This window comes from Natator depressus, chromosome 13 (assembly GCF_965152275.1).
Source record: "Natator depressus isolate rNatDep1 chromosome 13, rNatDep2.hap1, whole genome shotgun sequence".
Lineage (NCBI taxonomy): Eukaryota > Metazoa > Chordata > Testudines > Cheloniidae > Natator > Natator depressus.
The window spans coordinates 1443312-1460104 of NC_134246.1; the positions used below are offsets into that span (position 1 = coordinate 1443312).

The 16793-nt window shown below is 47.2% G+C and overlaps 1 protein-coding gene across 2 annotated transcripts in view; it reads left to right on the forward strand.

Annotated features, from left to right (window-relative positions):
- Window positions 1-16793, forward strand: part of CTNNBL1 (catenin beta like 1) — a 111797-nt gene that overhangs the window by 33253 nt on the left and 61751 nt on the right. For both annotated transcript variants that reach the window (XM_074969488.1, XM_074969487.1), the window contains exons 6-10: window positions 2768-2861; window positions 5766-5857; window positions 9562-9634; window positions 9860-9918; window positions 15294-15442. In XM_074969488.1, coding sequence (XP_074825589.1) covers window positions 2768-2861; window positions 5766-5857; window positions 9562-9634; window positions 9860-9918; window positions 15294-15442 — 467 coding nt within the window. The remainder of the gene's footprint in view (window positions 1-2767; window positions 2862-5765; window positions 5858-9561; window positions 9635-9859; window positions 9919-15293; window positions 15443-16793) is intronic.

The following is a 16793-nucleotide window of genomic DNA, read 5'->3' on the forward strand; positions in this document are numbered from 1 at the left end:
GTAGAATCTGCCAATTTGAGCAGAAGTACATTGCAGGGAAGGGATGTCAGTAGAAGTAGTTGTAACTGTATGCAAGAGATGGGAGTCCATTCTCCTTTCAGGCAGTTTCTCCAAATAAATTGCTGTGTTTGTGAAACACCTGGACTCTGGCTTGGACTCTAACAATTATGCCAAGATTAAGGGGATAGGGGATTATGGTTTCTTAGAGGAGCAGGGTGAGAAGACTGCTGTATTCTTTCTCCTACAATCCCTCTTGCCTAGTCGCTGTAATGTTGCCGTCCAAAGGTTAATTACGGTGGCCCTGAGTTGAGTTCCTCTGGCTGACCTTTGGGATGTTTTTAATTACAGTCCCTTCATAGAAGGGTTGCTGGATGAATGAAATGGAAAAGGGGAGCTGATAGGGAGGGTCCTTTCTATAAAATGCACTGAAAGCAGTACATCGAACAAGCTCTTCCTGTGTGTTTCTTGTCACCAGCCCACTATAGCCAGGTTTGATTGTTCACTTCGAAAGAAACAGGTCAGCCATGTCACGAGAAAACACGAGATATCTGCTTCTAGATGGCTCCTTTCTTTTAAGGATGTGGGCATAGCTTTGGGAGGCCTGTGTAGAGATTGTTGCATTACCTACTACAGCAAGCTAAACCCTGCTGTTCCTGCACTCACTGAGCATCTAGAAAACCTCAGTTAGCAAATGAGTCGGTCCTGGGGCCGGTTTTGTTCAATATCTTCATTAATGATCTGGAGGATGGCGTGGATTGCACCCTCAGCAAGTTTGCAGATGACACTAAACTGGGAGGAGTGGTAGATACGCTGGAGGGTAGGGATAGGATACAGAGGGACCTAGACAAATTGGAGGATTGGGCCAAAAGTAATCTGTTGAGGTTCAGCAAGGACAAATGCATAGTCCTTCACTTAGGACGGAAGAATCCCATGCACCACTACAGACTAGGGACCAAGTTCTGCAGAAAAGGACCTAGGGGTTACAGTGGACGAGAAGCTGGATATGAGTCAACAGTGTGCCCTTGTTGCCAAGAAGTCTAACGGCATTTTGGGCTGTATAAGTAGGAGCATTGCCAGCAGATCGAGGGATGTGATCATTCCCCTCTATTCGGCATTGGTGAGGCCTCATTTGGAGTACTGTGTCCAGTTTTGGGCCCCACACTACAAGAAGGATGTGGAAAAATTGGAAAGAGTCCAGCGGAGGGCAACAAAAATGATTAGGGGGCTGGAGCACATGGCGTGTGAGGAGAGGCTGAGGGAACTGGGATTATTTAGTCTGCAGAAGAGAAGAATGAGGGGGGATTTGATAGTTGCTTTCAACTACCTGAAAGGGGGTTCCAGAGAGGATGGATCTAGACTGTTCTCAGTGGTAGCAGATGACAGAACAAGGAGTAATGGTCTCAAGTTGCAGTGGGGGAGGTTTAGGTTGGATATTAGGAAAAAGCTTTTTCACTAGGAGGGTGTTGAAGCACTGGAATGGATTATCTAGGGAGATGGTGGAATCTCCTTCCTTAGAGGTTTTTAAGGTCAGGCTTGACAAAGCCCTGGCTGGGATGATTTAGTTGGGAATTGGTCCTGCTTTGAGCAGGGGGTTGGACTAGAACCTCCTGAGGTCCCTTCCAACCCTGATATTCTATGACACTGTGCTTGCATTTTCCACTCTCCTATTTAAAACTGAGGATTGTCACATTAGACTTTAGCCAGTAGCAGGACTAAAGTAATGCTGTTTGTTTAGTGGGTCGACCTTGGTTGGGGCTGGGATCCACAAACTTCAGAATCTGGATTCCCATTTTTGTTGTTGACTTGCTGTGTGGCCTGGAGCATGCCATTTCATCTCAATGAATGTAGAGTGGAGGTACTTAACAGGGGTGTTGCACTCCGAAATGTACAGACATGTTGAAGTGTGTAAGCTGTCTGGGGCAGGGAGTGTCTTCCTGTACGTTGCTCAGAGCCTAGGCTTTAACTCAGCCAGCTCAGCACGCGCAAAAGTACAAGTCACCTTGTTGTGACTGAGCTTTAGCAGGCGTTGGATTGAGCTGGCTAACGTGATCTTACCTCATACCTTTCAACCCTAGTCAAGGCAGTGCCCAAATGAACTCCGTCCAAGGCTTCCCTTAAACTGCCATGGAAGTCAGATTCATTTTTAATCATTTACAGTTGGCTTTGGCCAGGGTGGCTACGTGATGTCACGCATAATGGAAGCCAAAACCATCCTTTTTTAAAAACCTGTGTTTCTGCCCCTAGAACGAAGACTTCCCCTGTGTGACTGCTGAGCCCTTACATTTTGATGCTGCCTTCACAGGCGTTGTTTCAGCTGCTTTCTGGCAGCCAAGAAAAAAATGCAGATAAACCAGCAACAAGCAATTGAAACCAGGGGAGCTGCTTCTATAGCTGACCGGCAGCTGATACCCAGTTGATTTTTAGTGTCTAGCACTTGGAAATTCAGGGAGATTATAAATCAATCAAGGTGATCTGGGGAATAACAGACTGTGACAAGGTTCATATTTTTCCTCCAGATGTTTTTTTGTTTTATCTGACACAAAAATTGTCTAAGAAAAACGAAGTGGTGAATTTACTTTGTGAATCCTTTGCTGGCTCTGAGATTTCAGAGCAAGATTGTTCATGTCTCCTGATCAGAGGCATGCTTTCTGGAGTGCTTCTGTTGTGCTTATTGTTTTTTTTTTTTCTTCCCTTTCTTTCCCCTCTCCACCCCACTCTCCCTTCTCCCTGCCAATCCTCTCTTCTCCATGTGGCCTCAATGACTTAGGTTGATGGCCAGGTTGTGGCCTTGCTGGTCCAGAATTTAGAGCGCCTAGATGAAGGTGTAAAAGAGGAGGCTGACGGAGTCCATAACACTCTTGGTAAGGGGATGTTACAGTACAGTATTGCTTTTTGACACAGTCAACAGAGGGGCGGGCATATGTAGTCTGTCCCCATTGTGAACTCCCACAGTGGGCAGAAAAGGCCTTGCATTAATTTCCTGTAATACTGCTTTCATTTAGCTTGCTAGTAATAAAGCATAAATCTGTTCAACAGATAACTTCATTACAGGAAGCTGTATTATTTTAAGAGGCTGCCTCCTCTTCATGTATTAAATGTATTTTTCTGTAGTCTGCCAAAAGAGTTTCTTCATTTATCACAGCTGTGTTTCTTAGGAATAAATGTGCCATTAATTTGTTACCATCTAGAGCAGTGGTTCTCAAATGTGGCCACAAGGGGATTTTTCTGCAGCCACAACAGCCTCCTGGGTGGAGATGGGGGACGGGGAGGGGCAAAGCAGCGGCCCCTCCCTGCAGCGCCCAACTGTTGCTCCTGGCTGCCTTGGTGTTTGCTGGCACCGCCAACAGGGGATCAGCAGCCTCCCGGGGGATCCGGACAGCACCTCCGCAAACACATGGGGCCAGTGTGTGTGCTCAGCAGGCTTCAGGCCCTGGGCTTCGGCTCTGGGCTTCAACCCAGGGCAGCGGGGCTCAGGTTTGGAAAAATTTTCAGAGTGGCCACCAGTGAAGGTTGGTGGCCACACTCTTAGGCCACCAAAAAAATTGTCCTGAGAACCCCTGATCTAGAGCCCAGGATACGTATCCTATAACACAGTGGCTCTCAGCCATTCCAGGCTACGGTATCCTTTCAGGAGGCTGATTTGTCTTATGTAGCCCCTTAAAAACTTAAAAACTACTTGCTTACAAAATCAGACATAAAAATACAAAAGTGTCACAGCCACACTACTACTGAAAAATGACTTTCTCATTTTTACCACATAATTCTAAAATAAATCAATTGGAATATAAATATTGTACTTACATTTCAGTGTATAGTGTGTAGCAGTGGTTTTCAGACGTTTTTCCTGGTGACCCAGTTGAAGAAGAATGATGCCTGCGACCCAATGGAGCTGGGGATGAGGGGTGTGGGGTGCGGGAGGGGCTCAGGGCTGGGGCAGAGGGTTGGGGTGAGGGCTGCGGGGTGAGGCCGGGAATGAGGGGTTCAGGGTGTGGGAGGGGGGCTCAGGGCTGGGGTGGGGCTGGGGATGAGAGGTTTGGGGTGCAGGAAGGGGCTCTGGGTTTGGGGGGGGCTCAGGGCTGGGGCAGGGGATTGGGGTGTGGGCTTACCTTGGGCGGCTCCCAGTCAGCGGCACAGCGGAGGTGCTAAGGCAGGCTTCCTGCCTGTCCTTGGACCACGCTGTGCCCCGGAAGTGGCCAGGAGCAGGTCTAGGTCCTAGGCACGCAAGTGGCTCTGTGCGGCTCTTGCCCACCGGCACTGCCCCCCCAGCTCCCATTGGCTGGTTCCCAGCCAATGGAAGTGTAGAGCCGGTGCTCGGGGCGGGGACAGCACACGGAGCCTCATGGCTGCCCCACCAAGAAGCCGGACCTGCTGCTGGCTGTTCGGGGCGCAGTGCGGTGTCAGAACAGGTGGGGACTAGCCTGCCTTAGCCGGGCAGCCCCGCCGATGGGACTTTTGATGGCGCGGTTGGCGGTGCTGACCAGAGGTGCCGTGACCCAGTGCCTTCCGTTCCGCAGTCCAGTACTGGGATTGCGACTTGGAGTTTGAAAACCACTAATATATAAAGTAGTATAAACAAGTCATTATCTGTATGAAATTTTAGTTTGTACTGACTTGGCTAGTGCTTTTTATGTGTAGGGCCCTGCAAATCTGCGGATATCTGCTGACCGTGTTTGTGTTTCGCAGATCAGATGCAGATACAAATTTTGTATCCGTGCATGTCTCTATTTCTGTAGCCTGTTGCAAAACTAGGCAAATATGTAGATGAGTTGATGTACCCCCTGGAAGACCTCTGAGTACCCCCAGGGTACACATCCCTGGTGGAGAACCACTGCTGTAACAACATTACTTTATGGGCCCTCAAACTTTTGCGCAATGTGGCAACTGTCTTGCAGAATGCTTCCATTGTGTCATCACCTTCCCCTCTCACAGTCGCATAGTATCCCGTTGGCAATGACAGCAATGGCTTCCATGTCAAGTTCATATTAGGAAAATAAATAGATATTTTGTTTTGTCTCTTCATGCAAATGAAAACAGGGGGTGTTAGTACCTGGTGACCATCCACGTATGTCTCTGGGGGCTACAATTTGTTAACAGTTGAGGTATATGATTACTTTAAATGCTCGTTATTGTTTCTCTGTAAAGCACAGTGCTTAAAGTGAATGAGAGGCTGTTCTCTGAAAAAATTCTGTTTCTTTAGAGTAATCCATTAGGTGGGCTCCATTTCATTTTTTACACACACGCTTCTGTGGCCAGTTCGAATGACCTGCAGAACATTCAAAGCTGTGCTGTCAGGGACTTTTGGTACTCATTTAAAGATGTCATTTCTCTGGCTCTGCATCCTTTCTGAAAGCTGGAGGAATGTGAGGCTGGAAGTAGGAATCTTTGTTTTGTTCACATCACTGCTGAGAACTAATCTTTGTAATTCAGCCTTTCCCAGCAGGAATTGCTACATGGGATGGTGCAGGAACTCTGGCTAGGGATGAGGGAAAGGTAGTTCACAGCTTCTTCAGGCTCCCCCTGCAGGAGCTGGTAACATATGGTCTGAAGATGGATCACCGTGGAAATGAGAAAATGGAGACAGTGCCCTATACCTAGTGTAGCTTAAATAAGACCTCTAACTTTGAAACAAGAACTGCAACCCTTGGAAGGACATTAAAACTGACAGAGCAGTGTGGAGATGGGGGAGGTGCCTCTGTTTGGGAGAGGACTGGAGCACAAATGGAAAGGAAATGGGCTCAGGCTGCGATCTGTGTCTTTCTTGTCAGCGATCGTTGAGAACATGGCAGAGTTCCGGCCAGAGATGTGTACGGAAGCTGCGCAGCAGGGCCTCATACAATGGTTGCTCAAGAGACTGAAGGTGAGTTTATTCCCCTTTCATCCTTCAAGAGGTATCAGAATAATAAGCAACAAGCCAGTGACCTGGAATCTGCTGCATTTCAGGTGATGTCTGGCATAAATACCAAAAGCCCGGGGCTAGTAGTATTGACTCTCCCATTTAATGCAGATTTCACAATTCTTTACATTTCTCCTTCCCTTCCACTCCCAACACCTGTGAATGCAATAGATTTCAAGCCTTCCCTCTTCCAGGCTGGAAAATGTGCTCTTGAATTTTTTGTGGAGCACCAAAAATTGGAAGAACATGATTTTGTATGCTAGCACCTGTGCATGGGGCTTAGGAAGTCTGTGGGGAAGTGTTCCAATTTGAGTCTCAGGCTGGTAGAGTTTCTGTAATAATTTGTGTTTTCTGAGACTTTGCTTTTTTGTTTTTCTCATGTGTTCTGTTTGGTAAATATGGCCCTGATCCTGCAACAAGAGCCCATGTAGATCAACCCTTGTGCCTGCAAGAAGCCCCATGAATACGACCAGGACTCTGCGTGGGTGTAGTAGTCCACCCTGATGTCTGCAATAGCAGGATCGGGGCCTATTTTAGTGATTTTAACTTGTTAAGGCTCCAAACTCCCTTCTGTGTAACTATTAGGATGTGGTGGGGAATGTTCTCTGAATAAGAAGGATCTGTTTTTTGTTTTGATTACACTGTTGCCAAGAAATAAACCCAGACCACTGGTACCACATGTTAACGTTCTCCACTGCTGTTACACACTAGCAAGCACTTTTGTCTTCTGAGTCATGCGTGTTCCTCCTGGTAATGCTGGTGGACAATTAAAGAAAAGGCAGCCTTGTTAGCTGCTTCTGCAGAAAAACCAGTAGGGGGTAGGAAGGGGAAATAAATACTTCAAGGGAAGAGCCAAGTACTTAATTCTTTGCATGCAAAGGAGTGTTTGCCCAAGACCCACCTTGGGCTGGGGTAAGTTTCAGAAGGATTCAGTGCTTGGATGCCCACAAGGAAAATGCTGAGATGATGTTAACCTTGAAGAGTCTATTGAAAACAATGGAGAGTGCATGCAAACATCCCATATGAAATAGCAGGTGAGTCTCCCTTCAAAAGGGGCTTGTGGGAGTGCTGTTGCAGCCAGTGAGCTAACAGCCATGTTCATACGCTGAGGGCATGCTAGTGGTCAAGCCCTTGCCTTTGTCTCATTCAAAAGATAGCACCTCCAGCAGTGGAGAACTCCCCCGCCCCGCCCCGCCGCACAGAACACCTTAGTAGTCAAAAGGTAACTGAACCACAGAATATATTCCACCAATTGCATAAGTCCGCAGATGTTCCTCTGTGTCCCCTACTTAGCTGTTAGCAGGAGTAACCTATAATTTCTGACTGCAGGTGGTAACATAATTATGTTTCGTTTGACTAAAAACAAAAAAAAAGTAAAGCTAATTGTATTCCAGGCAAGTATGTACTAAATGCAGACCTACTCTCTACTATGTAATTACTCTGACAGCTGAAAGACTTAGAAACTTAGGAAAGCAAAATAATCACCACTTGGATTCCCCTGGTTAGTGCAGCCAAACGTGAACGCTGACAGCCTGGAAAGCCTGGTGCTGAAGGCAGGCATTGTCTTCATTCTGACCTGTTTTAATTTCTGCGAGGTGTGAGTGCAATGTGGTCAGGCAGTGTTCACTCTTGCTTACAGCTGTCATTGTGGGAAGGTTCACACTAATGAAGTTTTATTCAGTGACCTTTGCTTTTGGCAATACTTGGCTGATTTGAACGTTTCTGCCCCCGCAGACACACGCCTGCCCCCTCGCATTGCTTCAGTATTGGATGGGAAATACCTTCCTTGCTTTGTGTGGGCGTTTGGTTCCCTTTTTTTGTTGTCAGTGAGTGAGCCCTCAGTCTGTTAAGTTGCATCGCAGTCCTCGAGAGCGTGTTGCTGATTTATTCCCTGAACACATTCAGGCTTCTTTTGAGCCAAATGCGTTATCCCTTTGCATGCAAACAGATGTGCTGATCCAGGACCACATCTTGGGCTGGGATAAGCATAAGAAGTCTTTGTCCAGTCAGCACCTGCAAGCAGAATCTTGTTTTTCCCAAGAAGTGGCTTTGGTGAGTTAGTAGATAGTGCTGGTTCCAGGAGAAGAGTATTAAGCCAGTGCCTCAACGTGTGGTAAGGGCTCTGTGCTGCTGGAGGTCCCATCCTCAGGACGGGACGTAGAACAAAGGCTCTGGCCAAAGGTCACTAAAGAGACCTGGCTCTTTCACAAGAGTAAAGATGTGTGAGCTGTAGTTTCCTGACTGTATTCTAACTTAGTTAATTGCATTCTGTCCATCAAAACGCCCTCAAGGGGAGAAGTTATATTTTACTTGCAACACAATACAATTTTTATGAGCTAGTGTATAGTGTGTGTCTCACCCAGGAGTGTGGGTAAGAGACGGACTGTTATTTCACAGTGCCTGTCTCCACAGGGAGTTGGAATGCACCGGTTTCATTGGTTACTGTTACAGATGGCCCAGAATGGCTGCCATGCTCCGTCTCCAGAGCTGGCAGATTGGTATTGAGAACTGCAGTCTGTAGAGTGGTTTGGGATCTTTCTGGGGAAAAGGCTTAGTGTAAACAGTACATTGAAACACCTTGGTGCATCCTACTTTCCATTAGTGTCATCTGATATTAATCTCTCTTGTTCTTTCTAATGTGGCAACAGACTGAGTTGATTGGTCCAGAGGACACCTTGCGTAGTGACTGCTCCCTTAGTGAAGCTGCAGGAGCTGTGTATGGCAGGCAGAGAGTGGCTGGTGACAAACACTATTTTAAACCTAACCCTTTTTGTGTTACTACTTTTTTCTCTGTGTACAAGGGAAGATTAATGGCCAGACAATGGAAAGTAAAAGCCCTAAAGGAGGCTGCCTGTTTTGTAAATGCCTTTAGTGAACTGACCCACATTAGTGCTTCTGAACTGCTACTGTCCAGTCTGTAACTGTTCCCTCAAATGAAACTGCCTGGTAGGTAAAACTGGGGAGTTAAGCATGATTCATGATCCCAGTCCAAGGGTCTTGCCTTTCTTCCAAGAAAGAGTTCCAGCCTGTTCGCTTTCATCATGTCCGAGTGACTGGAGTGTTAGTGCAAGATGTGGGATTGAGACCCAGAGCCCCGATACAGTCTGGACCATGGCAGTGCAAGAGTCTTGCCTGCTGCCCTGCTTGATGCATCTCAGGCCCTCGTCAGGGTGTATGAGGTCAGCGTTTGCCACTGGGTAGCTTTATTGTGATTCATTTGACACTAATTCAGTTTCTGGTGAGGTGGGTGTACGTTGTTCACAATGGGGTGAGGATACGTGCATACATACCTATGTATAATCTTTATTTCTGTAGGTGGGTATGGAAAATCCTAACACATTTCTCCCCATAAGCAACCAGGGGCAGGCTATGTTCAGCTTCGCGGTTTGTAGACTTTGCTAGGCATACTTGGTTACGCAAGCTTTTGCCTCTGAAGATATCGGCAAGGATCAGAGTTGATCTGATATTTTTTCTTTTTTTTTTTAAATCAGTGAGAAGAATTAATTTTTTTTCTTGGCACTGAGTCAGATTGTAAGATTATTGCTGTTTGTGTTTAGTTTTAATCATTGCTCATGTGTTGAGTGATCTGCTTAGCACATTCTCTAAATCAAAATAAACACCCAGAGCAATGCCCCTGATGGGTTTCTCATCCTTGTTTTTTCCAACAGGCAAAGATGCCTTTTGATGCCAATAAGCTGTACTGCAGTGAGGTGCTGGCTATTCTGCTCCAGAATAATGATGGTGAGATGCAGCCCTGCTATTGATATTCTGTTAGGATAGGATCCAGGCTTGTTTCAGATCATGACAGCACTCTTCTGCCTCTGGCTTCCCCTTGCTTTCTCTCTCTCTCTGCAGCTTTTGTACTCTGTCAAGCTGTATTGATTTTGTTTGCTGATGTATCAGTGTTAGACGGCTGTAAAATCTGACAGTTAGCTTCATTTTTTCCTCTCTTTTTTTCTCCTCTAGACAACAGGGAATTGCTTGGGGAGCTGGATGGGATCGATGTGCTGCTTCAGCAGTTATCTGTGAGTAATTCATATGCTTCTGGTCTGCCATTGAGAGACTCACTGATTGGGGTTGAAAAGAGTGGTGAGCAAAAAGAGTAACCGGAGTGGAAGAGATGCTAGGTATTGCTCTGTCTTGGCATCTTGTATACATTGTAGCATTGTAATGCTCGCTCTTCAGCACTTTCATCGTACTTTAGAAACTTCCACCGGGAGCTCACCCTCTAAGACAGGTGGGGGTTGTCCCCATTTTAGAGATGTGAGTACTGAGGCATGAGAGAAGTTAATGGTTTACTTAAAGCCACATAAAGACTTGAAGGTAAAGCGAGGATTAGAACTCGGGTGCTCCTGGTGTCATCTGCTCAGTGCACTAGACCGCATTGCCGGTTTACCATTTCATAGAATCATAGAATATCAGGGTTGGAAGGGACCCCAGAAGGTCATCTAGTCCAACCCCCTGCTCGAAGCAGGACCAATTCCCAGTTAAATCATCCCAGCCAGGGCTTTGTCAAGCCTGACCTTAAAAACCTCTAAGGAAGGAGATTCTACCACCTCCCTAGGTAACGCATTCCAGTGTTTCACCACCCTCTTAGTGAAAAAGTTTTTCCTAATATCCAATCTAAACCTCCCCCATTGCAACTTGAGACCATTACTCCTCGTTCTGTCATCTGCTACCATTGAGAACAGTCTAGAGCCATCCTCTTTGGAACCCCCTTTCAGGTAGTTGAAAGCAGCTATCAAATCCCCCCTCATTCTTCTCTTCTGCAGACTAAACAATCCCAGCTCCCTCAGCCTCTCTTCATAAGTCATGTGCTCTAGACCCCTAATCATTTTTGTTGCCCTTCGCTGGACTCTCTCCAATTTATCCACATCCTTCTTGTAGTGTGGGGCCCAAAACTGGACACAGTACTCCAGATGAGGCCTCACCAGTGTCGAATAGAGGGGAACGATCACATCCCTCGATCTGCTCGCTATGCCCCTACTTATACATCCCAAAATGCCATTGGCCTTCTTGGCAACAAGGGCACACTGTTGACTCATATCCAGCTTCTCGTCCACTGTCACCCCTAGGTCCTTTTCCGCAGAACTGCTGCCTAGCCATTCGGTCCCTAGTCTGTAGCGGTGCATTGGATTCTTCCATCCTAAGTGCAGGACCCTGCACTTATCCTTCTTGAACCTCATCAGATTTCTTTTGGCCCAATCCTCCAATTTGTCTAGGTCCTTCTGTATCCTATCCCTCCCCTCCAGCGTATCTACCACTCCTCCCAGTTTAGTATCATCTGCAAATTTGCTGAGAGTGCAATCCACACCATCCTCCAGATCATTTATGAAGATATTGAACAAAACCGGCCCCAGGACCGACCCCTGGGGCACTCCACTTGACACCGGCTGCCAACTAGACATGGAGCCATTTATCACTACCCGTTGAGCCCGACAATCTAGCCAGCTTTCTACCCACCTTATAGTGCATTCATCTAGCCCATACTTCCTTAACTTGCTGACAAGAATACTGTGGGAGACCGTGTCAAAAGCTTTGCTAAAGTCAAGAAACAATACATCCACTGCTTTCCCTTCATCCACAGAACCAGTAATCTCATCATAAAAGGCGATTAGATTAGTCAGGCATGACCTTCCCTTGGTGAATCCATGCTGACTGTTCCTGATCACTTTCCTCTCATGTAAGTGCTTCAGGATTGATTCTTTGAGGACCTGCTCCATGATTTTTCCAGGGACTGAGGTGAGGCTGACTGGCCTGTATTTCCCAGGATCCTCCTTCTTCCCTTTTTTAAAGATTGGCACTACATTAGCCTTTTTCCAGTCATCCGGGACTTCCCCCGTTCGCCACGAGTTTTCAAAGATAATGGCCAAGGGCTCTGCAATCACAGCCGCCAATTCCTTCAGCACTCTCGGATGTAACTCGTCCGGCCCCATGGACTTGTGCACGTCCAGCTTTTCTAAATAGTCCCTAACCACCTCTATCTCCACAGAGGGCTGGCCATCTCTTCCCCATTCTGTGATGCCCAGCGCAGCAGTCTGGGAGCTGACCTTGTTAGTGAAAACAGAGGCAAAAAAAGCATTGAGTACATTAGCTTTTTCCACATCCTCTGTCACTAGGTTGCCTCCCTCATTCAGTAAGGGGCCCACACTTTCCTTGACTTTCTTCTTGTTGCTAACATACCTGAAGAAACCCTTCTTGTTACTCTTGACATCTCTTGCTAGCTGCAGCTCCAGGTGCGATTTGGCCCTCCTGATATCTTTCCTACATGCCCGAGCAATATTTTTATACTCTTCCCTGGTCATATGTCCAACCTTCCACTTCTTGTAAGCTTCTTTTTTATGTTTAAGATCCGCTAGGATTTCACCATTAAGCCAAGCTGGTCGCTTGCCATGTTTACTATTCTTTCGACTCATCGGGATGGTTTGTCCCTGTAACCTCAACAGGGATTCCTTGAAATACAGCCAGCTCTCCTGGACTCCCTTCCCCTTCATGTTAGTCCCCCAGGGGATCCTGGCCATCTGTTCCCTGAGGGAGTCGAAGTCTGCTTTCCTGAAGTCCAGGGTCCGTATCCTGCTGCTTACCTTTCTTCCCTGCATCAGGATCCTGAACTCAACCAACTCATGGTCACTGCCTCCCAGATTCCCATCCACTTTTGCTTCCCCCACTAATTCTACCCGGTTTGTGAGCAGCAGGTCAAGAAAAGCGCCCCCCCTAGTTGGCTCCCCTAGCACTTGCGCCAGGAAATTGTCCCCTACGCTTTCCAAAAACTTCCTGGATTGTCTATGCACCGCTGTATTGCTCTCCCAGCAGATATCAGGAAAATTAAAGTCACCCATGAGAATCAGGGCATGCGATCTAGTAGCTTCCGTGAGTTGCCGGAAGAAATCCTCATCCACCTCATCCCCCTGGTCCGGTGGTCTATAGCAGACTCCCACCACTACATCACTCTTGTTGCACACACTTCTAAACTTAATCCAGAGACACTCAGGTTTTACCACAGTTTCGTACCGGAGCTCTGAGCAGTCATACTGCTCCCTTACATACAGTGCTACTCCCCCACCTTTTCTGCCCTGCCTGTCCTTCCTGAACAGTTTATAACCATCCATGACTGTACTCCAGTCATGTGAGTTATCCCACCAAGTCTCTGTTATTCCAATCACGTCATAGTTCCTTGACATCACCAGGTCCTCCAGTTCTCCCTGCTTGTTTCCAAGGCTTTGTGCATTTGTATATAAGCACTTGAGATAACCTGTTGATCGCCCCTCATTCCCAGTATGAGGCAGGAGCCCTCCCCTCACAGACATTCCTGCCTGTGCTTCCTCCCGGTATCCCGCTTTCCCACTTACCTCAGGGCTTTGGTCTCCTTCCCCCGGTGAACCTAGTTTAAAGCCCTCCTCACTAGGTTAGCCAGCCTGCTGGCAAAGATGCTCTTCCCTCTCTTCGTAAGATGGAGCCCGTCTCTGCCCAGCACTCCTCCTTCATGGAACACCATCCCATGGTCAAAGAATCCAAAGCCTTCTCTCCGACACCACCTGCGTAGCCATTCGTTGACTTCCACGATTCGACGGTCCCTACCCAGGCCTTTTCCTTCCACGGGGAGGATGGACGAGAACACCACTTGCGCCTCAAACTCCTTTATCCTTCTTCCCAGAACCACGTAGTCCGCAGTGATCCGCTCAAGGTCATTCTTGGCAGTATCATTGGTGCCCACGTGGAGAAGCAGGAAGGGGTAGCGATCCGAGGGCTTGATGAGTCTCGGCAGTCTCTCCGTCACATCGCGAATCTTAGCCCCTGGCAAGCAGCAGACTTCTCGGTTTTCCCGGTCAGGGCGGCAGATAGATGACTCAGTCCCCCGGAGGAGAGAGTCCCCGACCACCACCACCCGCCTTCTCCTCTTGGGAGTGGTGGTCGTGGAACCCCCAACCTCAGGACATCACATCTCATGCCTTCCAACCAGCGGAGTCTCCTTCTGCTTTCTCCCCCCAGACATATCATCTGGTCCACTCTCCGCAATGGTACCTGTGGAGAGAACATGAAAGCGGTTGGTTACCTGTGTCTGTGTTACTGGAACCCGGACATTCCGCTTACCTCTTCTGGAGGTCACATGTTGCCAAGCTTCTTCACTGGCCTCTTGGCTCCTCTGTGCAACCTGCTCTATATCTTTAGAGCTTTGTGCCCCTAGAAGCCTATCCTGTGTTTTGTCCAGAAAATCCTCAGTTTCTCGTATGCAACGCAGGGTCGTTATCTGTTGTTCCAGACCTTCAATCTTCTCTTCCAATATGGAGACCAGCTTGCACTTTGTACAGACAAAGTCGCTTCTGTCCTGTGGAAGAAAGACAAACATGGCACATCCAGTGCAGGTCACAACAGCTGAACCCCCCCCTTCCATATCACCTACCTACTATGAGCTTCCTCAGAGACGTTTGCAAGATGTAAGCCTCACTGGGCTCACTCCAGGCGAACTCCCAGGCAAACTCCTGCTGTGAGCTGCTCTGCTGTCCCCGCTGCTCAGCTGGTTCGCTGACGCTCAGCTGGTTCGCGAGGCTCTGGCTATTTTTAAAGGGGGGTTTTTAAGGGGGTTTGTTCAGGTTTGTATCCTTAATGACTTCTTGTTCGCTGAAGTGATGGTGACATGCGTGGGTAAGGTCTAGGGTGCTGCTGTGCAGGCTTATATTTGCTTCACTCAGCAACTGCTTCTGGTGTTCACTATCCAGGACTGTTCAGCTGTATTGTAGTCATGTGAGGCTTGCATACAGGGAAGGTTTGAGGAAGAAACTAAGCAAAAAACAAGGCGTAAAGACTAGTGACAACAGGGGAGGCCCTGTCTTTGGGGTGCAGAAGAAAAAAATCATAGGAAAAACTAACTATGTGGAATTGTTGGGCAGAGATTGGTTGGGAGGAGGTCAGGAATGGCATAAGTGACTATCAAGGGGTGCTAGTAGGGTGGTGGTAGGGTGACTATTTCAAGTGATCATAGATTTCTTTAGTACACAAACGAACACAAAGAGGAGGTCATCTGAGTACACAGTCAGCAGTAGTTATGCCTCTGGTAATCAGCTGTAACCTCATTGCGCTGTAGGTCAGGTAACCAACCTGTTCCCGTTTTTCCAGCACTTCCTCCTGTTGTGCTTTCGATCTAATCCCATTTGCTAGCAGCCATTTGGGATGTGGCAATAACAGTCAGTCACGCCACATGGGGTGAGAAAGGAGCAGAGATATGAGGGGTAATACACTGAGGGGGTGGTTGCTACCATTACAGTTGCAGGCTTATGCAAAATTGTAATTTACAAGTTAAACTCTGAAGTTTTGCCGTGCAAAATGTTAATTTGCATTTGATGTCAGTGTCCATATGCAACCAAGTAAGGGCTTACATTTTTTTGTCCCCTTTGGCATGCAGGTGTTTAAACGACACAATCCAAGCACGGCCGAGGAGCAGGAAATGATGGAGAACCTCTTTGACTCTCTCTGTTCCTGTCTAATGCTGAGCTCCAACCGTGATCGCTTCCTGAAAGGGGAGGGGCTACAGCTGATGAACCTCATGCTCAGGTACATATATCTGACTTCTTGATCTCATTCATACTTAACCCCAACAACACATGCACGTGTGTTCAGACATCTCTGTCCTCATGTTCTGCCTCTTCTCTTTTCCTTCTGTTTTACGTGGATCTTCTCAGATCTATAAATCCTCTTCCTAAAAAAGCCAAAAAGAAAAACCACACACTCTATTACTAGTCACCGGCAACCTCTCTGCCACAAGAGGAGTTGGAAAAATGTCCAGCGGTGCCAACAAGTACAACTGCTAGTGAAACAAATTGGGTGGTGTATCCCTGCCAGCTTTTTGCTAAATGCACCTGTAATTAATCCAGGTACTAGTTTGGAGGACACATTCCTTTTTGGGTGATACCCCTTTGTCCCAACACAATACTCCCCTTTGATATAGCCAGAGATTCTTAACTTTGTGCTTGTGTCTCCATCCAGTCCCTCTCTCGCATCTGAATATCTCACTGATATAATGCTCCATCCATCTCACATCCCTGATAGGTCTGTGTCACAATCCCAGTTCTGAATTTTATGCACAAAAAGTGATTTTTTTAAATTTATTTATTTATTTATTTATTTGGTGAAACTTCCCCTAGTGAGGCATTATTGAGATAAAGTAGCTGCTGGAAGATGCAAATATAATTCTGTCCTGGACAGACAACCAGGTGAAAGGACACTATAGGTCAGCCCACTAACCCACTAAGAATTTGGACTCCTACAAAGACAGACTACAGGTTGTGGGGGCCTCTGAACAGAGTGTTTTTCTTTGTATCCAGATGTTATCCTCGCAATATTGATTGACCACGTTGGTAGGTGTTTTTTTGTGAAAACTGAGGTGAAACTGCTTTTGGAAAATGGATATAAATGTGCATTTCCTATCCACGTACGTTTTGTGTCACACCATAACTCTCCAGTCCTCCTCCCCGCCTCTTTGCTGGTGAAGCGTATCTCCGCCGACTTGACTTGGGCTCTGCCCAGCCCTTGCAATTGCATGTTGAGGAGGCTGTCTGTCCAGTTCCCCCTGGTGTGGTGAGCTGCCTGTGGAGGCTGCTAGCAAATGCCAATGAGAAATGATGTATTCCTGCAGTGTATGGCTGGGTAATGTGCAGCAGTGGGGAACTGAATAAATAACCAGAAACGTGGATTGTTCAGATAGGAATGCTGTGTTTTCTTAAGGCTAATTAAAGAAAAACTCCAAAGCTAACGACAAGGGGGAAGCTTTCCCCTGCCTCTAGGTTGTTTCTAATACTAAGTGGCTAGGCTAGTCTTGCGGAACTAAATATATGGAGTACTTGTGCCATATGGGTGGGAATTACCATTTGGATTTTTAATGGCTTTTTTCCCTTTTTTGGACTGT